Raw genomic sequence first — 27,068 nt, forward strand, 5'->3', positions numbered from 1 at the left:
CAGCTTTAGAGGGGAGGCTGCCGTAATCTGCCATGATCTGCTGCCACTCAGGGCCAAGGAGAATAATAAGAGTTTCTCAGAGGGTCCATCCTACAAATGGAGACCCAGAATGGTCTCCACTCAAAAGGGGGGGACCCAGATTTCAACTCTGGCGAATAGGTCCAACTTCAGGTCCTGGCCTAAAGGCCATTAGAGATCATGCACGAAGCAGTCAGTGTGACTCCCGAAGCCCCGTGTGTGTGCGTGAGTGCTGGCGGGAGCAGGCTGGGCTCCATTCTCCACTTGAGACTTGGGGGGAAACCTCCTGTCTTTGTCTTCGCTTAGCTGTCCTTCAAACTGTTGCATCACCTGAAAGCAGGGCGTCATTTGCAGATAAAGAACATCCTAAATAATTTGTGTGAAAACCTTTCCATGTTTACCTTTGTCATTGAACATGGAGTGAGAATGGCAGGAGTTGGGCACAGTGGTTAGGAAGCCCCTGTGGATGCCCAGATCCCATATGAGAGTGCCTGGTTGTGTGAATCCTGGGCTTCCCTCCTGCTTCCAGCCTCCTCATCATGTGTGTCCTGAAAAGTAGCTGGTGAATTTCTCAAATAGATGGGTGGTACCGGTCACCTGGCTGTCCAGAATGGCGATCCTGACCCCTGGCTTCTGCCTTGACCAACTGCAGCTGCTGTGGAAATTTAGGGGAGCTGTCTCTGTGCTGTCCAAATAAATTGATACATTTTCTCTCTCTCAAGTTTGAGCGGTACTTTTCAGACCTTAGAGCACTTTGTGTATTTATTAGAAAAAAATAGTAAACTTAAACCAGAGCCCATATGGGATGCTGGCAATGTAGGCGACAGGTTTACTCATTACGACACAATGCTGGGTCCAAAAGTAATCACTTCTGAGGAAAATTCTAAGGGCTGTGGACACTGTGGGCAGAAGAGACCTGGAGGGTGTGGCTCAGTGTTGAAGGCCTAGGGCTGGTTTTGGTTCTTCATGCATAGTTTGTTCTGTTTTGTCTCCCCAGCAGACCCAGGCAGGAGATTTGTTATTATCTCAGTTTGTGGGGAGTGGCGGCTCTCCTGACAGATGTACATTCATTTGCAGGAGTCAGCTTTAGCATCCCTTACCTTCCTTCTGTCCCTCACTGGGACCAGAGAAATCCTTAGCCCACTCCTGGCTTGAAAGGCACCCCCTGGTTCCAATGGGAAGTGGGATGGCTTGTTTGAAAGGTGGATGCGTCTTCCCATCCCAGCGGGAGAATCAAGAATCCACATTTGCCTCACTGCTTCTTCCCATCCTCGCACTGTTATGAATGAGTGGGTTATTGGCTGCCTGTGTCCCAAGCCATGGCCTCTGTGACGCTGTTGTCAATAGGGGACAAAAGAGAAAGAGGAAAGCAGAACAAGCCCACCCTGGGTTACCTGCGAGGCGTCTGTGTGGGCTACTGGCCCAGGGGGTCCATGAGGCTCCCTGTGAATGAAACAGGCCAGAGCCTGGAGTTCAGTTCCCTAGGTCCTCGCAGTCTTGCTGCAGAGAAAAATGGGCAAACAGGTCACTAATGTTCAAGGGCAGGGGATTGGCGAGGAGCATCTCACTCCTGTCCTTGCTGGGGGTGTGTGGCAGGGAAGGCTCCCAGGTGAAGAATGCATTTTAGCTGAGGAGGCCTGTTCTGCCTGTCTTCCCCTCTCTCCCATGGCCCGTTGGGCATAAGCTACGAGCAGAAGTTGGAACACTGAGCACATTCAACCGTCACTCAGAGTACTTGGAGCTATACCAAAGGGACATAGCTGGGTTCGTTTCTAGGGCAGCCTCTCCTGCCTCCAGCCCCCTTTTGTCAATAGGCTTTCAGGAAGAGCCAAGGAAGCCAGTGGTTGTTGGGAAACAGAGCCAGCCTGGTGTTGGTTCCAACTGCAGCCTCAGCACAGGTGCTGGACGCCACTCATGAGCCTCATCTTAGAAAATCAAGTGTCCTATTCACCAAGAAAGCAGAGCTGTCCTAGACACTAACTGCTGAGTGCAGTCTGCCTTTAGTCCCTGAGTCCACGTGTGCCTCTCCTTGGGAACGGAGCCTTATCAGATCACAGGGTCCTAACTTGCCATTTTCCTCTCTTTTGTCCACTCCCCCTCCCCCCCACCCTGGTTTCTTTGCAAGTGGGAGTGTTGAACCAACCCAGGGAGAGGTACATCTGTAAGTTATTTGCTGACAAAGCGAAGGGAACACATTTGCTACAGGGCAGGGGGAGTTGGGGAAGGGGAGAGCCCTTGGAAGTTGATCCTGAAAGTAACTGCCCTTTTTGGCTTCAGGTCTGTTCTTGCATGTTGTCTTTTGTTGAGGATTTGCTCTGTCTCTCCTGTGCATGCTGTCTCATTTCTCCTGATGACTGCGTAAGCTTTAAATAGTGTGCAGGATCCAGTGGGAATACAGGCTGCTCTCAAGGCCTGAGAGTCACGCATGGTCTCGGAGGGGAAGTGCCCCTTCTCCCAGCAGTGGGTGTCAAAAACTCCTCAGGGCTTCATGAACCAGAGCAAGGAAGCAGAAAGCTGCTCCATCGTTGCACAACCCCCGATGTGAAAGGGGCTGGCGTCCGTCCATATCAACAGTCTCCTTCCAACTGGGACTATTTCCTCCTCCTCCACCTCCCCCTCCTCACTTCCTGCAGGTGGCTCCTGTAATCCAGTTACCACAGGGGAAACCTCATGTGCATATGCACCTAATCCGAAAATGGCTGGCTTGACTTTGACCCAAAGGTTGACCTTGCAGAGAAGTCCGGGTCTATTGTGTCTGCTCACACCTGGGAGCCATTTTCAGCTTTTACAGTCCAAGTGGAAGAAATGTGTTTGCATTTATGCTGGGCCTCCTTTTCATAAAGCTGTCGTTCTTGGGTGGGATGTGGAATACCAGATTAACCCTGCTTTTTCAAAGGCAAGGTTTTTAAGCAATTGGACGGTTTACTTTATAGATTGAGTGATGCAGAGTTGGGTTTTTGTTTGGTGGAGGGTGGGTTTGGCAGGGGTAAGGGAAGCGAAAATGGTTAGATGTTGATGGTGTTGCCCAGGTACAGTTCTGACTTTCGGGATGAACACATAGCAATAATTAGCCCGTGTGGTCTGCCATGCTGTGTCTTTAGTGTGTCACTTGTGCCCGTTCTGTGAGACACAGCCAAGGCACAGAGAGGGCAGGTAACTTGTGCTAGATTCCAGAGCCAGGAAGTGTCAAAGCTGAGTCCTGATCTCATCATTTTCCATCTCTGGGTCCTCTGCTCGCTGTGTACTTGACCATGTGTGGTCTGGGAGACTGGGAGGGTGTTGTCCTGGCCATGGCAAACCCAATTACATGAGGGATTGGGCTCCAAGATTCTGATGTCACCCCTCTCGCCACCCCCAATGCCACCTGGAGTGTGGACATCAAGGGTGAGTATGTTGACAAAGCCTGTTTGTGGGCTCAGGTGCACTTTTGGGCAGCAAAGTGCAGCACTTGTATGAGTTTTCTTACCTGAGGCGAAATTATAGGATGTCCTCTTTACACGCTGAAGGTTAGGCTGGCCAGCCGCCACCCAACCCCTAGTCACACTGGCAGATTGAATGTCCTGAGCTAGTTAGGACAGACCATCTGTTTAGGGTGCAGGGAAGAGAAATCATGTTGTGGTCAGATCTCGGCAGAGTCCTGGCTTGTTGCTGGACCATGCCAGTGGATTTTCACCAAGTGGCCAGCTGCCCTCAAGGACATCATTGTGAGGCAAATTCCCGGGTAGTCTCCTCACTTCCTGGATGCATTTCAGACCCAGACTGCTGAGATGAACGTGCCAATTTGTGGGCTTTTTTTTTTTCTCAGCTTCTTTGAGCCAGGAGATGAACACGTGTGATCTGTACCCTGTGCTCTGGTCTGCAGGAGCTGCAAAGTTCCTGTTCCTGTTGGTCTCCTGGTGGAATCTCTTAAAGGTTCCCTGACCCCTGTCACTGGGGAGCCTGTTGGGAAGGCAGTATGTAAACGCCAGGCCTCCTTCCCTGCCTTGCTGTAGGACAGGGGCAGATGCTCATGGGTCTCTTTCCCTTCCCTGGTTCTTGGGTCCTGTGGCCTCTGAGTGCAGAGCACTTGTGCATAGTGGTGGTGGCACTGACAGTGTTGGCAGGAAGGCTTCCTGCCCACCACCCCTGTCTTGGTGGGATTGGGCCCATGAGATGCCTTCAACACCCTGGTCCGGCCACCTGGACAGTCCGTCAGTGGCAGGCCTCGCACTCCCAGGATGATCCTTGCTGATGCAAGGGTGTGAGTGATAATGGAAACAATGCATGTTCCCAATCCACGGTCAGGTGGACAGTGTATGCCCAGCATTAGCCATTCTGACCACTCTTGAGCGCTCTTGGGGTCGTGGGCCTGGCTGGCCCTGCTTCGCTGTGGTGCTCTGAAAGGTTTCTGTGGTTTTATGAGCAGAATCACAAAGCCTGGTCTAAAGACTCAGAGTGTTTGCAGTGCCTGGAAATCAGTCTTAACTGGCACAGACCCATATGGCACACTCCCCTGGGAACCAACTGCAGTTTTTAGGAAATTCTGTGTGTCTGTATAAAAGCTTGGCAGGTCTTTTCAATGGGCAGCTAGAAGGCCTCTAAGCCATCACCCTGGCAATTGGAAGCAAAAGGTGTCACATCATGTAGAACTACCAGGCCTCTTCCAACTTCTTTGTTTTTCTTTTTCTCCTTAGAAGAGGAAATACATACCATGACAAGCCTCCTAAGTTCAACACTTTAGATTCTGGGGATCGCTGTCCCAGGCTTCAGTTACCTTTTTCATTGATTTAATTAGATGGTATAATGTAGTTTTGACTTAATGCGAGTAGGACATTGCTTTTGCAGTATCCTGGGGAGGATGTTAGACCTTATTACCTCATCTGGTGGTCCCAGAATTTGTGGGTTGACCCCATTATCTGCATCATTTTTCCTCCTGAACGCTAGCCCACCCCTTTCATTTTCAGTTCAAGGGCAAAAAACCCTCTGTATGCTGAAGTCACAGGCACAGCTGACTGAGCTGCAGCTCAAGGACCTGGCTGCTGTTTCAAAACGAAGTAATGGAATCTGAGGATGATGGTGAAGTGAGGGGTGGTGCTGTGATATGATGAAATTTGTGCTAAGGCTGAGTTGGATCACTGTGACGGATTTTGCAAGAGCCATGTTAGGAACTGGGTACCTGAGAGAGAGTTGCGGAGAGTTTTTGGAAATGAGGAGGCATTTTTTTGCCTGGGACTTTGGAGAGTGTGCTCAGCTGCTTTCCCCCGGCCATTCATGGTGTGTGTTTAATCAGTGTGGAGGAATAATGATTATCAGTACACGCAGTGTGATTTTTCTGCCTTGTAATTGTGGTTTTGGATCTTGGAGTCAGAACGAGGGGTGGGCTGTGGAGCATGCCAGCATGGGCGCCACAGGCACGGCCTTCCCAGGGCCCCTTCACTGGGCCCTGCTGACAGCTCCGATAAACCCTTTCATCACCTGGCTTTTCTGGCAGGCCAGGTTGGCCCCTGCCTCCCTCTGCCTGACTCTAGTGTGTGTGAACAGGAGCCCTGACCGGATGATTATCTGGCTGCTGCGTGGTTCCCTCTAAGGGTCTATCGCCTGTCTTCACCCTATTCGCTACGAAAGAGCCTAGTTCCTGAGATTTAATGTGTTGTCCCAGGGGTAGGCATCTTGCACAGGAGTGAAGGCACTGCTTGGATGTCCATTTCAGAGTGTCTCGACTTGAGTCCCTGCTGTGCTCCTCAGGTGAGCTTCCTGCTAATGTGTGCCATGGGAGGCAGAATGGTTGGGTCTGTTGCATCCACATGGGAGATCTGGATGGAGTTCCTGACTTCCAGCTTTGGCTCATCCCAGCTCTGACTGTTGCTGGCATTTGGTGACTGAACCAACAGATGGGGCACCTGTTTATCTTTCTACATTTCCAGTAAATAAAGTAAAAAAGAAATCGTGACGCAAGGAGATGGATTCAGAATCCTGAATGTTGTTGTGCACTGTGGATACATTATAGAATCATTCATACTCTTCTGTCTGTACCAGCAGAGCAGGGTTCCCTATCAGCTATACTCAACCAGGCTTAGATCACAGCTGCTTCTTCCCTGAGGTCCCGGCCAAGGCCAGGGAGTCTGTGCTTTGGAACAAATTCATTAATAGTTGAGAATGACTGTCACAGATGACCCACTAACCGTGAAATGCTGGGCTCCAGGTAGACTGTGTGTGTGTGAACCCTGTGCACGAGCCTGGCTGAACAATGTGCCACAATGTTGAGAATCTTGCCTGGACCAGTGTGGGATTAGAATCCTAGCCAGCCCTTTTGGTGCATGGCCCAGTCTGAGACACACGACTCTAAGGGGAGTGTTCATGGCCTTGGCCCATAAGTATGCAGACTTCCCCATTTGGCCTCCTCACTCCCCACTCCATTCCTACACTCTTCTCTTTTTGGTTTTTAGATTTTATTTTTATTTGAAGGCAGAATTACAGAGAAAAGGAGAGAAAAACCTTCCATCCGCTGCTTGGTCAGAGCAAAGCCCGGAGCCAGGAGCCCCCTCCATGTCTGCCACATGGTTGCAGGGGCCCAAGGACTTGAGCATCCTCTACTGCTTTCCCAGGCCATGAACAGGGAGCTGGATCAGAAGTGGAGCAGCCAGGAGATGAACTGACACCAAAATGGGATGCTGGCACTGTAGGTGGAAGCTTAGCCTAGCACTGGCTCCTCCATGCCTGCCTTCTGTTGAGCTGCCCATCTATGGCCACCTCGTCATGGGCATTTCCTGAGAACATGGATCCAGGTCTTCAGATTAGTCCATTTTCAGTTACTAAAATATAATGCCTGGGACTGCATAGTTCAGAAAGAAATCAGGTGTGTTGAGCTCCCAGTTTGGGAGGGTGAAAGTCCAGACAGCGTGGTGCCAGCTCTCAGGAGTGGGGATAGGCATTTAGCTTAGCGGTTGAGATGCTGTGTGGAACTCCCATGTTCCCTATGGGGAAAGGTTGAATTCAGATTCTGGCTCTGTTCTCAGTTCTCTCTTGCTGTTAATGCATATCCTCTGAGGCAGCAGGTGGTGACTCAAGTAGGTAGGTTTCTATTGCCCATTTGAGAGACTGGGATTGAGTCTGGCTGCTGGCTTTGGCCTAGCCCAGCCCCCAAGTGTTGGGAGCATTTGAGGAGTGAAGCAGCAGGTGTGTTCCTCGCCCTCTTCCTGTCCCCCTCCATCTCCTATAAATAAAAATATAAAAAGAGAAAAACATCATAGCAGGTGTATCACACAGGTAGGATCATTACAACACAAGACAGAAAGCTAAAGAGTATGGGGCGTCTGCCTCTGTATGTCAGCACACTGGGATTAGACCACAACACTCCAACTATCTCCCAACCATAGCACCCCCTTTTGTGGCTTCTGCAACACCAGGGGAGGGGACTAGTTTGGACAGATAGTATCAGAAAAGGTGGGTGGGCAAATCCTGCAGGGCAGGTTACTTTAGCAGTTAAGACAGCTTCCCTGATACGCTGGGAAGAAAAGGTGGGTGGTAGAAACTGCCACAGGGAGGCAGCGTGGCTCAGTGGGCATTGCTGCAGGTGCTGGAATCTGCTTACTTACGTTTTGATTGCCATCTGCTGCCATGTGGTGGTGGTTTGCTAGGCCTCAGCTCGCGGAGATAAGAAATTGCTATCACTGGAACAGATTTGTCTGAGAAGGTCTTTGCTGCTCTCTGCTCACCCCTGTAAGGAGCCTCGAGGGAGTTTGCAGCAGGGCTTTCCTCAAAGGATATGTGGGAGGTGACTGAGATTCCCACTCATGCCGAGTGGGGAATGAGAGAGAGATAACAACCGGTCTGAAAAAATTCTAACCAGGAACATTTGGATTTCAGATGGGACTAGTCACATTGAGGGAAAAGGGATGCTCTCTAGTCACAAACATTCAGAACATCTAGTCTTAAAGGTAAGCATCTGGAGCTGGTATACAGCGCAGTGGGTAAAGCCTTTGCTTACCTCCCTGGCATCCCGTATCAGAGTGCTGGTTCGAGTCCTGACTGTTCCACTTCCCAGTTCCCTCCCTGCAAATGCATCTGGGAAAGCAGAGGAAGGTGGCTGAGTGCTTGGGCCCGTACCACTGGCATGAGAGACCAACACTGAATTCCTGGCTTTACCCTGGCCCAGCGAGATTCTTGTGGCACTTTCAGGGAGTGAACCAGCAGTTGGAAGCCTTCTCTTCCCATCCACACTCTTGTTGTCTTTCAAGTTGGATAAAAATAAATGGGAAAAATAAATATTAACAAGAAAGCCCTTTGCTTTGCTGTAGGGCGTGAGGACCTTGTATGCCGTAGTGTTCACTCTGCCTTGAAAGGGAAGCAGAGCCGGAGTTCCTTAGATGACTCTATGGTAGCTCTCATCCATGTTCATTATTGTTTGCTTTGGGAGGTGGGGAGAGAGATTTGTAGAGTGTGAGTGGTGCCGGCAGGCAGAGTCCTCATAGGATCTCTCACTGCAGGTGGCTGAGGTTATGTATTGTTCTAGTGTCTGGAGTTCCTCATTTCTTCTGAGGTTCGAGGTCCATCTTCCACAGACTGTCGTAATTTGGGTTCCTCCTTGGGCTGACAGCATATCCCTTTGGTGTGGTATATCCTCTGCTAACCTGAGGCCTCTGTGGGGGTACTGGGTAGGTGTAGCATGGATTTGCCACATTGAATGAGCTGCCGGGACACCATGGGATTGCAGTGGGTGGCTCCTGAAGCAGGAGCAGTGAGTGGTGTTAGTGCAGCAAGTGTGGGAGTCTGTAGGAGACAAACCTCTGATGCACCTGCCATGCTCTTCAGTGAACAGCTCTGGAGGCCAGTATCATAGCTGAGACCCACACCCTTTGTCTGCCACCTTCTGCTTTTGTCCAGCAGCCCTGGGCCAGCCGCAGGACTGATGACCAAGATAGATGTCAGGCCACGGCCACACTGGCTGTGCTGGGCAGCGTGCTGGTCTCCAGGAGTCCAAACCTCAAGCCCCTTTCTAAATGATAGGAAGTAAACAGCTGGCGTGTATTCCTATGTTTCAGAAGTCCTGCAGAGCTCGGCAGTGCCCAGTGCTTGGCTTTGAGAACTGAGTCATACTGTGTACTGCTGCTCTTCGAGGGAAAAGCCAGAAGCCAAGTAAAATAGCGGGAACCAGTGTGATGACCCGGTGAACTCCTCCGGCCCTCCTGTAGGCTTTCCCCAGGCCTGTCAACTCTCATGATGTTTTGTTGTTTTAATTTTGGGGGGATTGTTGTTGATTTGCATGCAGCTGTAAAAAAGAAAAAAAAAGATAATGGCAGGAGAGACCCCTGTGTACTCTTAACCTAGTTTTCAAATCAGGGACACTTTGGAAAACCTGTCCTAAGCAGGATAGCAATATTGATAATCAAGACACAGCTTTTCCATCCCTACAGGAATCTGTCAGGTTGCCCTTTTATGGTCACGTCCATTTCCTTCCTATCCCTGTGACCTCTGATCTCTTCTCTGCATAATTCTTGTGTTCTATAGCAGGAATCATTCATACCTGTCACCTGCTGGGATGGGCTCTTTTCACTTGCTGTAAGTCTCAGGAAGGAGACTCATCCGGTTGTCAGGCATTCATTTTTATTGCAGGGTTGTATTCCGCTGTATGGAAGAACCATGCTTTGCTGAGCTGGTCACCCATTGAAGGACATCTGGAGTATTTTTGGTTTGGGGTCGTTACAGAGATAGCTAAGGTTTTTCTGTGAACACAGGTTTCAGGTCAGGAGTGAATGCCGATGACTGCAACTGAGGGCTGCTTGCTCTTGGCTGTTTAGAAGCAACTAGATTCTCCTACTTCTGGTCCAAGTTTGGCGTTGACTTTTTTGTGTGTATTTTAGCTGTTCTTACAGGTTTTTGCTGAGATTTCCTTGCAGGTTTCATTGGCCTGTCTTTGGCCAGTGATGTTGGTCATCTTTTCCTGTATGTCAGAGGCTCTTTTTCTTGAAATGTCTGTGTGCTTTGCCCTGTTTGGTGTTTTTCATTGGCTTCTTGACTCAGTGTAGGCCTTCTCTTTGCCTCTTAACAGAGCCATTCAGAGAACAGTCCTTTTACATTTTGGGACAAAGTCCAACCTGTTGCTCTTTCCTTGGGTCAGCTGTGTTGCTCGGCTCAGGGCCGAGGACTTTGCCTCACTCTAGATTGGAAAGCTCTTTTTCCACAAAGTTCTTCAGTAGGATCTTTTGTATTTCAGCATACTATGACTTTTTTTTTTTAGGCTTGAGACAAGAAAATCTAAAGGTTTGGTTTCTGAGAAAGAACTAGAGCAACTGTTGGCTCTTGATGGTGCCTGGAACAGAGAAGATGAGGGACACATGGCTCTGGGCCACGGGGCAGTGGTGCTAGCCGCAATGCTGCTCTGATGTTCTGGAAGATCTTACCGTCTCCGGGCTGGATAAGGAGGACTGCATTAAAGCTCTGACTCCTTAATCCCACCCGTACACAGCTTCAACCCTCCCCAAGTACAGTCAGGTCATATGCTGAAGGCTTGGGAAAGTGCATGGTAAGAGATACCCTAAATCATATGATCCTGGAGATCAAAAGTCTTCCAGATGGGGCAGGAAGCAGGCCTGGTTTTATTTTTAAAGGCGCATCAGTGGTATCACTCCCCAGAGGCGGAAGGATCTTGTTCTGGAGACAGCTGTCAAAAGCTGAGGCAGCTTCCTCTTTTGCCTGGAGCCATGTAACCCTCGGGAAGCTGGCACTGCAACCGCAGCGGATGTGCCCACAGTGGGCAGAGGTGAGGGCGTCCATCTGTTGTCCCAGGGAAGGTTCGGGGCATTGTAACACCCTGTCCCCATCCCCTCTCCATCCTCTTTATCACAGACTTTCTTAGAGTCCAAATGCTGGCTTACTCCTTCAGTGTTCACAAAGGCTCTGGGCAGAGCTTGGCTGCAACTGGGAGCTGGAACTCAATCCAAGTTTTCCAGATTGGTGCTAGAGTCCCAGCTCCTTGAACCATCACTGCTGTCTGCTAGAGTCCGCACTGGTGGGCTGTTGGAGAGTGAGGAGCTAGAGCGCGCAGACTCCTGTGTGGGATGCTGGGTTCTTACGCAGCACTGAACTGCTGGGCCACACAGCTGCACTGCCACAGACAGTGTGTTCTGGTTTCTTGTGCCTCTCTTGCTCTAGAGAGCAGCACAGCCTGGTATCTGATCCATGTGGAGAGCAATAGGTTATCACGTTTCTTCTGCCCACAGGAGATGCCCTGGTTCTGTGCCATCCATCTTACTGCCCAAGGAATGAAGAGCCACTTTCACCCACCTGTTTTGGGGTGCAGAAACTCCCTTAAGTATAAATAGGGGCTTCCCAGCTGGGCGCTGTGGCAGCTTTGTGAAGATGTGTTGTAGACTGAGGGACTAGGAAGCCTACTGTGAGTGGAGGTATGTGAGCCCCTAGGGGAAAGCAGAGGGATTACCAAGGGCCGGGAGTCAACTCTTTTCTAATCCCATGGTGTAGCCAGCACAAGAGACCTCTTCCCAGATGGATGCTGTGAAGAGCTGGGAGGTGCAGGGTGCTTTCCAGAGAAGCTCCCTGCCTCAGGGTCCTCTGCCTGCTTCTGGCATGAGGTACTGTACCTGAACTAATACCAGAGACCAAGAATTCACATTCCCAACTCCAGCCCCAGATGTGCTGCTTCCTGTAGTTCCAGCACCCTCACCAGTGAGAATGTGGCCAGGAGCTGCCTGTGGGGTTATTGTGAGGGTTCAGTGTGTTGGTCCAGAGAGGAGCCGTGCCTACCAGTTGGCACTGATGCTGGAGTGTTGACTTTGTGTCCGTGGCTGTGCCGACGAGGGTTGCTGAGAGCGGAAGTGCCCTGTCTCTTCTTTCTGGCTCAGTAGCCAGGGGAAGCTCCCAGGAGGTTGCAGTGTCCTGTGCAGTGACCCTAGTGTTGCCACCAGCTCTCAGCAGTCCCAGAGGCCCTGGGACACCATTCCAGGCTCCTGCTCCAATGACTCTTGGAAGTTGTCACCTCCCAGATTGGGCTTGCATGCTGCGAGAATGTTAGGTGCCCCAAGTGTGGAAGCATCCACCGTGCCTCGTTGAGTTGGTAATGAAACAACAGAAGCCAGACCCAGGCTGTGTTAACCCCAAGAAGCTTGAGCTCAAAGTCTAAGCTCATATTAACTACTTAGTAAGTTGACAAACATGTTATAAGGTGCAAATTAGAAAGTAGATTCCATTGTCCTCATCTGAACACAGCACAAAGCATTTCCTACCTGGATCTTTTAGGTTGGCCATCATGCATACTAATTGGCTGTGTCGCCTGCTTTTTGGCCCAGTCAGGTGGCGTGCACAGTTGAACACTGTGGATCCCTTGATGCCTGAGGCTGATGTGGATGGCTGAGTGGGAAGAGATAGCGTGTTTTTCTTGGAAATTTGGATCAAGGCTGTTGTGTTGCTCTCCTGGGGATTCCGTTTATCCAGGTCCCAGGTGACGAGGTCACTAGGAATAGAGCCCAGCAGCCAATGGCGACTCCGTTCATTGGTCTGGGGTGCCAGTCTTCTCACCATAGTTGTTGTCCAGCGTGTGTGGACCTGGAGCGGTGAGCTCTTTGCTCTGTGGGCTGCCATAGCGCTATTGCCCACTCATGACTTTGGAGACTTACCCACCTGGCCCTGCTCGGCACAGTGCCTTTGTTGGAGGAAATCCACTCATTACAACTCTTTATAGCCTCTGGGGGAGTTGGGTGGGTGCTACTTAGTTAATCCCTTGCCTCATGGGGTCTTCCCCAAGCTTGTTCTGGCTCAGAGCTTTCCACTTTTTTCGTTTCTCTTGGCGAGACCCGGTAGGTAGCTCAGACCCTTGAGTCTGAGCAATCTGGGTCTCAGCTCATCCCCGGGGCTGTTTTTCTTGCTTCTCTTCCTTGCAGGAGTACAGCTGTACAGGCATGGATGGACACAGTGTCCCTCGACAGTGAGCATGAACTTAGCCTTGTTCACAGAGAGAAGGGCTGGAGCTGCACAGGTTTTGTCTGGGTCGGCGGCTTGACCCCATGCAGCCCAGCAGCCTGGGGCTGTGCTGACTTGCAGCCAACGCTGTGGTCTGCAGGGGCTACATTCCTGTGAAGGTTTTCAGGATGGTGAAGTAGTGCTGAGTGCTAGGGAGGACGGAGAACAGGCTGCCAGGGAAGGGCAATCCCAGGGAGGAAAGGAGGTCTGTGTATGTTCATTTAGGGGAAGATAAAGAGAGAGACGCTCTAAATGCATGGAGCATTTCTAACCTGAGCTGCCTGTATGAAGATGGGAATTCAGCTGGCAGTGGCTGTTGTTTCCTGTTTCTTGGCCTGCCTTGGTTGTTCTACTGTGCCCTTAGAAGTCTTTGTCCGTGTCAACAGTGTCACAGTCTGTGTCCCTGGGGAGTGCACCAGGTGTGGCTTACAGAGCTGCCTCAGGAGGATGGAGTGGGAAGCATGCACCTGGAGAACTGTGTGCTGATGGAGCAGCTGCCAGGGCCGGGGCGGGGAAGGGACTTTTGGCCAGCTGAGGACTGGCAGCATCTCACCTACTTCATCAGTGCCAGGGTTGGGATTAAACGGACTATGGGAAACGCATAAGTGACCTCCAGATCTTCCTATGTGCCATTTCCTTTCAGCTTTGCTACCTAAACCATAGAAACAGTATGGTACCTTTTTTTTTCTCCCCAGAAAGTTTTCATTGGGTGGTGGTCTTCCTTTGGATTTTTGTTTTTTATTTTTTGAACTAACATTCCTTTTTTCAGGTTTGTTGTAATGAAGGGAGGAGATTCAACTAAAGTTTCAATTTGTTTATTCAACAAATACTGCTTGAATGCTGCTTATCTATGTGCAAGTAAATAAACTAAGATTCTGGCCTGTGTGTAGTGTATGTTACTGATGTCCTGATCTCAGGCCTTGTTAATCCTTTAGGAGGCTTTGCTTTCCTCAGTACACTTTTTATAACGTTTCAGGTTTATAAATGATTTGTTTGGAGCGTAGGGAGTTTTCACATGCCCTCCCCAGCCCCTCTTTCAATACAGGTTTTCCTTTAGTGTGAATGTTTGACTGTTGGTGAGTTGTTATAGACACATTATTTCTAACCAACACAGTTCATATTAGGGTTACATCTTGATGGGTTTGACGAGTAGGTAGTGACATGAACCTGTCGACATCAGACCGTTCCAGGCAGACTAGCTTGGCTGCGCTTCCACCTCGTCATCCCCGCTTGTCCACTCCTTGGCAACCATTTGACCTTTCCACTGTCTCCATAGTTTGCCCTTTTCTCAGAACATTGCATATTTAGAACCCAACAGTAAGTATTCTTCATGGGCTCTTGTTATTTAACAAGCTGCATTTTGTGTATTTCCTTAGGAAATGTTACCGTTACTATTTGTACGCCTTGAAGTGTAGTCAGGTTCTTATCACATAGATGGGATTCTAATGAGCTGGTGTCATTCCTGGGTTGAGTCACCAGGATGGAGGGGGACTGGCTCTGGAGTGTCCCTAGATTTTTCCATTGCAGAGCCAGAGCTTCCATCTCAGTGTCGGCTGATGGCTGGGAGAAGCCTGTGGTATCCGCTGCAGTAGGGTCTCTGTTGCCATGCATCTCTGGGGAGATGGGATGTAACTGTACTTTGCAAAGAGTTAATGGAAACTGTTTGTTGAAGACCCCAAGGGGAGAATGACCCTAACGGAAGTGCACGGGTTGGAGGTTGGTTGACACAGCCCAGTTCTGCCTCCAGAGCGGCTGACCCCGCCTGGTGGAGGCTGTTTATTCCGCCACTGGCCTGCTCTTGTTTTTTATCCGATCTCCACCTGAATAAACAGATCCGGAACGTCATCTTCAGCCAGGCTGAGAATCTGCCAGAATTCCCCAGGGAACTGGTGATTCACCAGCAGCAGGGAAAGAGAGGGAGTCAGAATGAGAGAGAGAAGCTGAGACCTGCTTGTTCTGATCCTCATTTCCTGTCCAGCAAATAACCCAGGCGAGGCCGTTTCTTGAGACACTAGTTTTTTCAAGTTACCAATTGATGCAATAGAACAGATGTTTTCGATTTTCGCTTTTAAGAAGATGGATATATAGCAGGCTAATGAAAGGATGATGCTTTCGACTGTCATTCTGAGAAGGGAAACTCTCTCAAGTTGGCTAAGGAAAGCTTTTCTTTACTCCTTTGTTCATTACATTTTTTCTTCATTTTCAAGCTGTGTATGGACGTTGACCTGATGTTGGTGTATCCACCTGCTGCCTTGCGGATGAGGAACTTGGAATTGTTCTGCTTTTCCTGCTGCTGCTTTTTGGTGCTCACTAGACCTCACTTTTAAATGAATTCTGTTTGTCGCTTGGAGGCTGTTAGATTGGCTTGACCATGTCCTTTGGTCCTGGCTATACATCTGATGCTAATAGGGGAGAATCTGCAGGAAGGGGAATGCCTGAGAATAGTTGAATCAAGGAACATAGAGTTGGGCACTGGGATCAAGTGGCTTTTTTATATTCATTTCAATCCTGGGAGATTTAAAAGTAAAGCAGTTTAAAAGTAAAATGGCAGCATCCTCTCAGACCAAACATGGACACACAATGATCCGAGCAGCAATACCAGCCTGGAGCTCCCATACCTGCTAGAAAGGCATGCTGCGAGATAGTCGCCGAAGGGCCTGCTAGGGAAGACATATCCCTTCTCACCCCATTGTGGCTGTTGCTGTAGCCTGAATGGGAAAAAAGTCATTGTTGTCTTTTTCATTGATGTGGATGTATAGTAACTGTGTAGTAGAGATTGTGGCATACAGATGTGAAGATACAATGCAGTATGCATTTCTACTTCCAAATCATAGATGGACTCCCAATAAAACTGTTGAATGTATCTTGAAAATAAGATGTTGGACTATCTGCCATTGTCTCTACCATCAATGTCGTGGCACACTTATATAGCAGAGTGATTGACTTATGACTTGGTTGTGAAGGACTGGACTATTGTAATGGTATGGGGGAAATCAGTGAGGGGCAGGACAGGAGTGTGGGGAGGGCTGGAAGGGAAATCAGAGAATTGTTTTGTTGTTGAAACACAGCTGGACTCATGTGTTTCCAGGGGTGGGAATTGTCTGGCCTACGGGCTGTACCTGCAAAATCATTTGGACTAGCCTTGCTTAGGCAACTGTAGGCGGGACTGAAAATCCAGCAAATCTGTAACAGACAAATTTTTAAATTGATGATGGTATATGTTATGCATGATGTGTGATGGCATAAGTATCCACATGGCCAGGGGCAGAAGAATATGCTTTCCTACCCCTGGTTTTAATAATGTCTGTGATCGCTCCCATGCTGTAACTGTGGGGTTGAGATAGTTGTGAGGAGACTGGTTCACAGAGTCTAAAATAGTCACCATCTGGCCCATTATAAAACGTGTTTGCTGACTCCTGGTGTGCACAGTAGGTGCATAATTTAAGGAACTAGAAATCATGCCCTTCATCCCCCCCCCCCCCCTTTGCCCTACTGCCTTTGATCTGCACTCCTTTCCCTCCTGGCTGTTACCTGTGACGTGATATCTTTCCCACCACTAACGGGAATACCTTGTAAACTTGACCTTTTACAGAGCCATGGTGGAACAGTCCCTTCTGATAAAAAGTTTTTTTGAGTGTTGGTTTCACATGCCTGTCTTTTTCACTGTCTTAATTTCACATCAACTCTGCAAATGTAGCCAGGTGGGGAGAGCTTATCTTGCTCACTCTCTGCCTTTGAAGACTGATATTATTTTTGAAGCCTGTAACAGGTGTGGTTTAATAGACTAAAGCTGTATTAAGTTCTTCCCACTCCAGAGTAAACTGACACTGCACCAAGGCAAATGGCGTATGACCAGTCTGCCACACGTTCCACCCCACCCTGTTCCTGTACTGCAGGATGGCTCGTTTTGTTTGGATATGCAGAGAGCCTGGCATGTTTTATTGTTGAGCCAGTGAGGATGTTCATGTAACTGTCCCTTTTTGCCTTGTGTTCATCTTCACTCTGAGTTTAAGTGAATGCCTTTGTAACAACACCTGCTCTGTTAGTAGCCATTTGTTCGTGCATCAACACAGGTCTGTAAAGACCCCTGCCTCAAGGGAGCAATTCTGTACTTGGTGCCCAGAACATCCACAGTGAGAATTTCAGTTGAGTCTGCCTCCTTGGGCAAGATTTGGTTGCACAAAGCCCTGTGTGCATTGGCTGTTCCTGCAAGGCACCTGGTCGATGAGTGTCTACAAAGAAGACCTGTCTGAGCTGACTGGGATATGGCCTGGCTTGACTCAGGGTTGATGGGTGGTATCTGGCAAAGTGCCCTGAGAAATTCTACCAGGAGCCTCTCTGGTGGCCAGGGGCGTGGAGTGTGTTGTTCCCCTGCGTTTTTGCCTTCACATTCCTCTTGCTTCCTGATTGTTCGCCCCAGGCAAGCCCTGGCAGGCTGCTGAACTTTGATTTCTGCATGTGTGTTAAATAGAGCAGAATGGGTACCTGTGTGACTGCTCTGTGTTTGCCAGTGGGCTGCGCTACGCTGACACATGCTTGGGGGTGTGCAGCGATGGGTGAGCTCTAGCTGAAAAGAATATGGAACAGGAGATAGAGACTCTGCAAACCACCAGCGTGGATCTTCTTGAGAGGTGGGCAGTTCGCATTGAAGCAGTGGCACGGTGGGCACTTGTACTTACGTGTGGCACTAAAAGCATGGACTATTTTGTGCCAGTGAGGTTCCAGGCAGTTTTCACAACTGCCACTCCTATGAGGGAGGTGGGGGTGGAGGCTCCCTGTGAGGATGCTAATATCAAAGGTTTCAGAAGGTTTAAGGAAAATGGAGTGAAAAGATCTTGTGAATTTCCCAGAGACTTTGTGAAATCCTTTTATACTCATTATTTACTCTTCCCTTGGTACAAAGGAGCTCCCAGGGGGAATGTCTTAGATGCCTGGTTCCCTCCTGGTAGGTGGGGTGGTAGGTCCCAGGCCGGGAAGTGAATGGGGGCTGGAAATGAGGAGGGAAAGTTAACACTGCTGGCAGGGAATCCTTTGGATGTGCAGCTACCCTGAGTTCTGCAGAAGGTGCAGTCTCAGATTTTGCTTTCAAGTGTGGCTTACAGATAGAGCCTGATCTCAGCTGGTAGCTAGATTTGACCCAGGTGGGCCACTGAGAAAGTTCTGAGCCATCCCCTGTTCCTAAGAACAGAGACAGGCCTATCTGTGATTGCATTGAAATGTGGCAGAGGAGTAGATATGAACCAGTCAAGCCTTCATTTGATTCATTCCTTCTCCAGAGTAGCTTGAGTCCTTCAGCCTGGCTCTCAGACTGCTAAAATGACTGATGAAAACAAGAACTTGTTGCATTGAGCAGCTGTGCTATGTGTCAAATCACGTTGAGCCTCTGGGACACAGAAACCTCAGCATTGCGTTCACATGTGGGGCTACTGGAGTACTGGCGACTGTGTGTGGGGTAGCTGGGATGTGACTTGGTCAGGTACATTATTCCGCTACTTGGTGCTCAGTAGAACTCCCCATCCTGGAGTGAGTGGCAGGGACCATGGACACGTGTTCTGCAGTGAGGGATGAGAGGCGGGGTTCTGTGAGAGCACAGACTCTGCAGTCAGCTTTGCTGAACACGGGGTTCAGGAAAGGTTTGGTCAGGGCTCTGGGCTGGAGGCTGTGTGTCCAGCAGCTGGTGATGGCAGTGTTGGAAGGCCAGGAACCTGTGGAGCTTCTCCAGTATTGCAGAACGCTAGGCAAACTCTTGTTCTTTTCCTAGTTCTTCAGGTAGAACAAGTCCGCTGGGGTGGTTTGCTTCTTCTTGTCTTCTGCTGGGTCTCACATCTGTTCACCTTCAGCCTTTTGCCATTCAGTCTGTGCTCACCCTCTGTACCACGCATTCATAATGAATTTCACATAGGTATTTTTTGGAAGCACTTCATGTGCCTTGCATTGTGCCACTGGCCGGAAGCACCGTTGAGTAAAGCACAGCATCCACCTATCTGTATCCTCCTGTACACTTTGCATCATCTCTGGATCACCATGCCTGATACAGCCTGTGCGTGAACAGTTCATTTACTGTCCAAGAAGAAAAATGTACATGTTCAGAACAGATGTGGGATTTTCTCCAAATATTTCTTTGAAGATTTTTTATTTATTGGAAAGGTAAGTGTACAGAGAGAAGGAGAGACAGAGAGCAAGATCTTCTATTCGCTGGTTCACTCCCCAAGTGGCCTCAACAGCCGGAGATGAGCTGATCTGAAGCCAGGAGCCAGGAGCTTCTTTCATGCAGATTCCCTGCATGGGTGCAGGGTCCCAAGGCTTTGGGCTGCTTTCCGAGGCCACAGCATGGAGTTTGATGGGAGGTGGGACAGCCAGGACATGAACTGGCACCCATATGGGATCTTGGTTCATGTAAGGTGAGGACTTCAGCCACTAGGCTATTGTTCCAGGCCCTCCCCCAAATATTTTAACGTGCAGCTCGTTGAATCCTAAGCTGGGGAGCTCCTAGATCCAGAGGGCTGACTGTGTGCTAAATGTCAGTCCCCCATCAGGGAGGTGTTTGTACGAATCTTCACTATCATGAGTGCTTGGCTGACTGAATTTAATGATGTCTCTTTGCTGGGATGGGGTTGAACTACTAAGTGGGTAAGGACCAAAGTTGTAGCCAATAGCCTGCTAACCCAGTTAGCTTTCATTTCTACATTAGGGAGTTCTCAGGATCACTGTATGAGGCCTCTCCACTCCCCAGCTGTAATGTGCATACCCTGTGTTCGATGGTTAGTCCTTTCTGCTTGTCTCTGTGTTGCTGCCACTCATCACTTTGCCTGGTGAGCAATTCCCAGCTTTTTAGCTTGTCATGGAAGGCACCTGCTGGCATGATCCTTTCTGTCCTACCACTTGGAGCTATACTGTCCCTGTTTCCCCCACTGCCCCAGCATCCTGCCTTAGATACATGCCCCTGCCAGTATTTCCAGGCAGGACCAAGCCCATTCTTCCCCTCCCCCAAGCCTTTTTTATGGATCCTGCTGCCCCTCACTCCCACGCACCCTGATTTCCCATCTCTGTGGCTCGCTGTTAGGCTAACTGAGGAACGTGTTCTCAGTGTGAATGAGACCAGTCTTCCTCCCGGCATCCTTGTGCAGAGCTGGGGCCCAGAATGTGTCTGATCCCACGAATAAATCCAGCAACAAGGAGGAAAGGGGAAAAAAGGTGTAAGACGAAAGACAAGAGAGGAGAGAGGCAGGGCAGGGGGCAGTTTTGTGGGCTCACAGCTGTCGAGCCCTGTCTCTGCACAGCCCTCTTTGTGGGACTTGGGGCTGTGCCCCGCCTCTTCTGTGTGCAGATCCTTCTTGTCCTGGCTCCCTGGTACTGTATTCAGAGTTCCCGGATAAGGGCCAGCTCAGTGGCCTTTATTTCTTTCTTCCTTCCATGCTTTGCATAATAAAGGTTTTCTTTTTTTTTTTTTTTTGCTGTCCCCTTTCTTCAGAACCTCCCCCCCCCCAAAAGGGACCATCTTTCTTAAAGAACTTAATAAAGAATCAGGGGAGTAGCTGGTTGAGGGTGGGTGGGGGTGGGTGACGGGAAGGATCCTTTGATTCTAAAGGAGTTTCTCTGTTCAGTGTTGTGCCCTTGTAAATGGACTTTTTGAGTTCAGGGCCTGGGAGACTTGTGGAAAAAAAAAATCCACAACAAAGGAGTGGATGAGAAGTCCCAGAGCTGCTGGGAAAGAGGTGCTTGTCTACCGCTTGGAAGTGATTTGGTCAAGTGCTTGCTTGAAAGGGGATGTCACTTGCTAAGTGACGACTGGCTTGCTTGTACTGTGGTCAGGAATGCTTTGGTTGGCACAAGCCCTAAGCCTGTTTACTCAGAACTGGCCCCAGTGAGTGCCTGGAGCCTCATGGCCCAGTGCTCCCCTCCAGCCTGGTCTTCGATCCCTGCTGCTGGCGTGGCTTTAGCCAACCCAGTAGTCTCACTCTCTAAAGGGCATTTCCTTCTATCAGTCTTTGCTTCCTCCTGTTAGTAATAGCAGGTGGGTGAGTGGTTTGGTTGCTGGTCCCTTAGAAGATGGACGCTGCCAACCATGGAAAAGTGCCTTTCTTGGCAAGGGGTAAACGCTGAGCATTGACTGTAGCTTTGGCTGATTGCTGTGGTATCTCTAAACACAGAGCTGTAAAGGGGGTAGAGTCAGGAGATCTCCAGGGTTCAGGTCCAATGAGATCTAGCAGGTAGCTCTTCATTCCCATTTCAGATGATCCGGGTTTTTGTCATTGTCATTCCTTAAGGGAAAAACAGTTCCCAGCATCTATCTCTCTGCCTGGCATGTGGTAGGTGTTGGTAAAATGTGGTGTGTGTAATGAAGTGATACTCGGATTAAACTGAGCTCTGATGCCTTGTAAGTTATGGGCTTGGACAGGGTTCTGAAGATTAGACACAGGAGTTTGGCTTGGAGCTGGCAGGGTAGCAGCGGGCATATCTTGCTTGGTCAACAGATTGCTGGGTTCTGGTTGCTTTGTGCTGATCTGTGTGGACTTAGATCTGTCACTCAGTGTTTTTATCCTTGGTGAGAGAACAGCTCAGGGATGGATCTTGGATACGAAGATCGTGTTCCTTCTAGTACCCAGCCAGGGAGGGAGAAGTGGAATCTCATTTTAAGAGTGGCACTGCATTTGCAGTTGCATGAAAAAGGAAAACATCTAGAGGAAAAATATCTGAAGGCAGTGGCAGGGAGCACACAATAGTTTCAGATGGTTGTTTTGCAAAAAGAAGTGCTGGAATTGCCTCTTTTTGTGTTTCAGGCAACACAATAGGATTCGCAGCGTGCAGGGGCAACAGCTGAAGGCATACCTTTCCTTGGAAGTGTTAGACCTGAGTTCCAATAACATCACGGAGGTGCGCAGCACCTGCTTTCCACCCGGACTGCGCATCAGGGAGCTGTAAGTACCTCTATGTGCCGTCCCCTCTGTTGGTCCACTTCCACGCCAGTAGCGACCTTGCAGAGCCCTGGTCTGGACGAGGGCTACGTGTCTCTTCTCAGCCTTGGCTTGGCTGTGTTGGTGGGGAGGTGTGCACCTCTGCAGCAGGGCAGGCAGCAGGGACTCGGCTACCATGTCCTGTGCTGACCTCTTCAGAGAGCATTTCCAAATCTAGTGTTCTGCCATTTCATATTCTAAAGTTGAGGCGGGGAGAGGGCTGTTCATGTGTCCATGGGGCTCACCGCTCCAAGGGGAGTGTGAAGGACTCAAGGCCAGACTGTGTTGACCACAGAGCCTGTCTTCTGCTTCACCCTAGGGGCTGCCGCCCAGGGAAGCTTCAAGATTTGTAAGGATAGTTCAGGACTCCCATGGGCGGGAGATCTCATGGACCAGTCTTTGCTTGACAGTGCTTATCTTTCTCATAGCATTCACTGTGAAAAGAGGTCAATGCAGGTCATTTGCAAGGCCCAAGTGAAGGGTCACTACAAGCCCATCTTTGCAGGGAACCTGAGGATTCAGATACGAATCTTCCAGGTCCCTCCACAACTGAGGAGAGGAGTGATGGCTTCTTTGGGCCATAACAAGGCATCAGGCCAGGGGCCAGGGGGCCTGGGCCTTTGTGAGTCCCCAGTGGGTGCAGCTGCGGCCATGACACTCCCTCGCTCGGGACAAAGAGGCTGTCAGCTGCTGAACTGAACTTCGGTGACCTCCTGTCCCTGCACGAGAGCGCGAGGGACTTTGTGTTTTGGCAGCCGTTGGCCGGTGTGCCTCCATCACACAGGCTGCCCTTCGCTAATCTGGAGTGCGAAGAACAAACTGTGCAGCTCTAGTCGTAAAGAGCCCTCATGTGCCCTGTCCTGGGTGGCTGCCACGAGACACGGAAGGGGGCCTTCTTTCCTTCCCCTGCTCCGGACGAGAGCTCTCTCCTGTCCTTTTGTCCTTTTTCACTCAGTTTGAAAATGGACCAGCAGCATTTGTCCAGGGAAGGCAAAAGGGGTTGCTGGCAACTCCTCGTGGGAGCACTGGCCACACGGTTTCTCCGCTCTCTTTCTTGTTACTCAACATGGCCTGTGTGCAGTGAGATGCAGAATTCTGAGCTATAGATTGAAGTGCATCTTAAGCCTGCTCTGCCTTCTCTGGATTGTCGTGGCACGAGCCGGTGGGGTGGGTATGTGTGTGGCCCATGAGTGCAGGTGCTGTCATGTGTTCAGAGGGACTCTGCCCAGATGTCTTTAGTCAGAGGATTTCTTTAAGGCACTTGAAGAGTATTTGAATGACTTGGCTTTTGCATATTTACCATATAGATTGCACAAATCAGACCCACTTCAAAATTACATGCTGTTTCTCCACATTTCTTTTTTTTTTTTTTAAGACTTACTTATTTATTGGAAAGGCCGAAATACAGAGAGGAGGAGAGACAGAGAGGAAGATCTCCCGTCCGATGATTCACTCCCCAAGCGGCCGCAATGGCCAGAGTTCAGCCAATCCAAAGCCAGGAGCCAGGAGCCTGGAGCCTCTTCCGGGGCTCCCAGTGGTGCAGGGTCCCAAAGCTTTGGGCTGTCCTCGACTGCTTTCCCAGACCACAGGCAGGGAGCTGGACAGGAAGCTGGGCAGCTAGAATTAGAGCCGGCGCCCATATGGGATCCGGGCGCTTTCAAAGCAAGGACCTTAACCACTACACTATCACTCCGGGCCCTCCACATTCTTTAGTTGACACCAACTTTGTGTCTGGGGCACTTGGCACTTCCATGGGCTTTTCTCATCCACCTCGGGGAGCAGAAGGGACTTTGTGGATGGTTTTTTGACGTGACTGCCTGAAATGAGAAAAATTGGAGACTGAGATCTTTGACCTGCCCAGCCTCCTAGGGGAGCCTGCCAGCCACAGGCAAAGTACAGCCCAGGGAGGAAGGAATGCTGCTTCCAAGCCTTCCTGGGATGGCCCTGACACCTGCCTTTCTCTGATTCCCCACCTGGAAGTCAAATGGGAACAGAGGTCTTCCTGGCTCCATCCCTCTGGGCATTCCGGTCCTGCTTCCCCACCCTCTGGGTCTGGTGTCTGCTGGCATGGGGAAACCCCCTACCTCACCACCACTCAAATTTTCTTCCCTAAATCCTTGCAGCAACCTGGCCAGCAACCGGATTGGCACTCTGGAGTCAGGAGCCTTTGATGGTCTGTCACGGTCACTGCTGACCCTTCGCTTAAGCAAAAACAGAATCACGCAACTTCCTGTGAAAGCATTCAAGTTACCCAGGCTGACACAACTGTGAGTACAGAAACCTGCACTTTAATTAAGGGTAGCCCAACTTTATGGAGACCAGGTTTCCCCCAAGGACCTCAGGCAGAATGCGACCCCTTCCTCACTTTTCCTTGGTAAGGTTCTGTGCAAACCATCATTAATGGCCCTGTGGCAACACCTAATAAAAGCAAATTGGGAGCCAGGCCTGGTGCTGGAGGCAGCCTGCAGTTGCCCAGAGAGGGATCCGCCGAGTGAGCATGCGCTTGTCCTCCTGGTCTTTTCCCAGTATGCAGTGAGAAATTCTCCTGTTAGATCTGGATTTGACTTCTCGAATGCCTTAGAGGTTCTTGTGTGGTTTTTAAAGGTCCCTGGCCCATCTGTATCTTGGACATGAGTGTGCCTAAGAAACCGGGAAACAGTTTCAGAGGAAGGTATCAGGGCCAGAGGTGGGCATTGTGTTTGTCGCCCAAACCCTATAAGGCAGTTGATTTATGTGTGTGGGGTTTTTTTTGTTTTCTTTTTAAAGAGGCTTTTAGTTTCCCATGTCCTCTTTGGAGTGTGAGAGTCTTAGCCGGTGTAGGAAATTTGGTTTAAAATTTGGATTAACAGTGAGCCAGTTGTTGGAGGCTGGATTGACAGTAAGCCGGGTGCACACAGCCCGCTGTTGCCTGTGTTTTGCTCCACTTGGGGGTGATGCCCAGGCTCAGGCAGTCCAGGTCTCCTTGGTACCGAGGAAGCTGTGCGTGAGGCAGGGTCATGAGGCACTGTGCAAGTATTTGGGGGAAAACCATGGGCTTTTTAGTTAACTCTGTCCTCCCTCTCTGTCCCCTGGTGTTGTTAATGGGTCCAGTACACCCAGAGTCCTAAGAGCCTTTGATTAACTGAGCTTCTGGCTTGCTGGGGCCAGCAGCCCAGTGCGTTCCTTCCTGCTTCGGTTGTCTCTTCTCATTTTCTGTGTTGGCCCTCACTTGTCTCTGTGGGCAGTTTGTAGGAAAGCATTGTTGCCATTTGATACCCAGCAGTTGTGTTTGTCATGGGCTGAGACATCAACTGTGGGTTTCTGTGGCTGAGTAAGAGACCATCCCCACCTAAGACACCCCACTCCTGAGTCATACCCACCCCACCTCCTTGCCATAGAGCCACCACGGGCATCTGTGCTTCAGGGCAGGAAATGCCAAGTGCGTGTGTGTTGGCTGCTCCCTGACACTCTCCTTCCACAGTAGCTGTGGCCGGATGGCAGCATCAGCACCTGTGTGGACTCCAGTGTGTCCATCTCTGAGATCCGGCAGGCCCTGCCTGGGATTGCTCGTAGGTGGGGATGTGTGCCTGTGGGGATGCCGTGACCTTGTTGCTCTTCTCTCTCTAGGGACCTCAATCGGAACCGGATTCGGCTTATCGAGGGCCTCACCTTCCAAGGGCTCGACAGCCTGGAGGTGCTGAAACTGCAGCGCAACAACATCAGCAAGCTGACGGATGGGGCATTCTGGGGTCTGTCCAAGATGCACGTGCTGTAAGTGTGGGCTGGAGCTGAGGGGCACAGGCGTGTGTTTGCGGACTTGTTTGCTAGACATGGGACGGGGCACCAGACCCCCCCCAACGTGCCATCCTGGGGGATCTCTAGAAACATGAGCTGGGTTGCCTGCTGGGACTTCAGCTGTTTCTAACTCCTCTGTTGGACAGCCAGGCCAAATCTGAGGGGTTTATTATTAGCAGGTCAGGAAGAGCTCTTGGGGCAAGTTTTAGTGGTTTAAGTGGTTAATTGAGGGAGGTAGACCTGGGTGCCATTTTGCTGAGCCCCCCCGCCCGCACTCTTTATTGGTGTACATGGACCTGCAGAGCAGACTTCTCCATGCCTGCATCCACAGGAAATGCCTCCCTTCCCCATGCTGAGTTTGACAGCTTTTCTTGACGTGCAGGTGGACCCAAAAATGCATAGTTCATCCTGGAAGATTTACTTCCATGTTGTGAGCTAATGAGGGCACTTGCTGCAGATGTGCCGCTTGTGTCAGGGGAGCCTTTGCTGCAGCCAGATGTGTACGGTCAGAGTGTGCCTGGAAGCACAGGAGAGGAGAGGACGGCTCTTCTGGTTTCAAACGCCGAAATGTGTTTGTGTTCATCAAAAGCAGTATACCCTCACAGCTGAGCAAAATCAGATGGTACAGAGAGCAGTCCCTGCCCACCTCACCCCCTCGTGTCCTCTGTGCCCCGGTTCTCCCAAGAAGCAGTCATGCTGCTAAGTGTTTTTCTTTTTTTTTTTTTTCTTTTTTCCCATTCTCAGTGTTGCTGGTGATGACTTCTCAGTGGTACATGTTTGTCACTGTCACTCAACCCCGTTGAGGTTTACCTCTCTCTGAGCCTGACAGTTACATCACAGCTTTTATATGCTGTCTAAGTTGTCTCTGGAAGTGAAATCCAGCCACAGGAATGGGGGCCTCACTGTGCCCATCTTTTTTGTTTTTGCTTTTAAAGATTTACTTATTTTTATTGGAAAGGTAGATCAGATTTACGGAGAGAGAGAAAGATCTTCCATCTACTGGTTCACTCTCCAAATGGTCACAAAGGCTGGAGCTAAGCCAGTCTAATGCCAGGAGCCAAAAGCCTCCTCTGGACCTCCCACACATCAGGGTGCAGGGTCCCACAGCCTTGGGCCTGCTTTCCAGGCCATAAGCAGAGAGCTGAATGGGAAATGGAACACCTGGGACACAAACCAGCCCCCACATGGGATCCCAGTGCTTGCAAGGCGAGGATATAGCCATTGGGCCATTGCGCTGGGCCCACTGTGTCCATCTTGTTACCAGGAGCATTGTCTGCTGCTCCCTGCCACACACAGACCATAAGGAAGGGATGTTTTGCCTGCTGCTGGGCCTTCTACTCTCTTCTGGTCCTCCTTGGCATGGCTGCATCT

General features: G+C 50.1%; 1 protein-coding gene across 1 annotated transcript in view; it reads left to right on the plus strand.

Annotated features, from left to right (window-relative positions):
• The window catches only part of LRIG1 (leucine rich repeats and immunoglobulin like domains 1), a 116,533-nt gene that overhangs the window by 58,443 nt on the left and 31,022 nt on the right, over window positions 1–27,068 (plus strand). The window contains exons 4-6 of the mRNA XM_036497456.2: window positions 21,750–21,887; window positions 24,047–24,190; window positions 25,530–25,673. Of these exons, the coding sequence (XP_036353349.2) occupies window positions 21,750–21,887; window positions 24,047–24,190; window positions 25,530–25,673 (426 nt within the window). The remainder of the gene's footprint in view (window positions 1–21,749; window positions 21,888–24,046; window positions 24,191–25,529; window positions 25,674–27,068) is intronic.

This window comes from Ochotona princeps, chromosome 21, assembly GCF_030435755.1.
Source record: "Ochotona princeps isolate mOchPri1 chromosome 21, mOchPri1.hap1, whole genome shotgun sequence".
Classification (NCBI taxonomy): Eukaryota; Metazoa; Chordata; class Mammalia; order Lagomorpha; family Ochotonidae; genus Ochotona; species Ochotona princeps.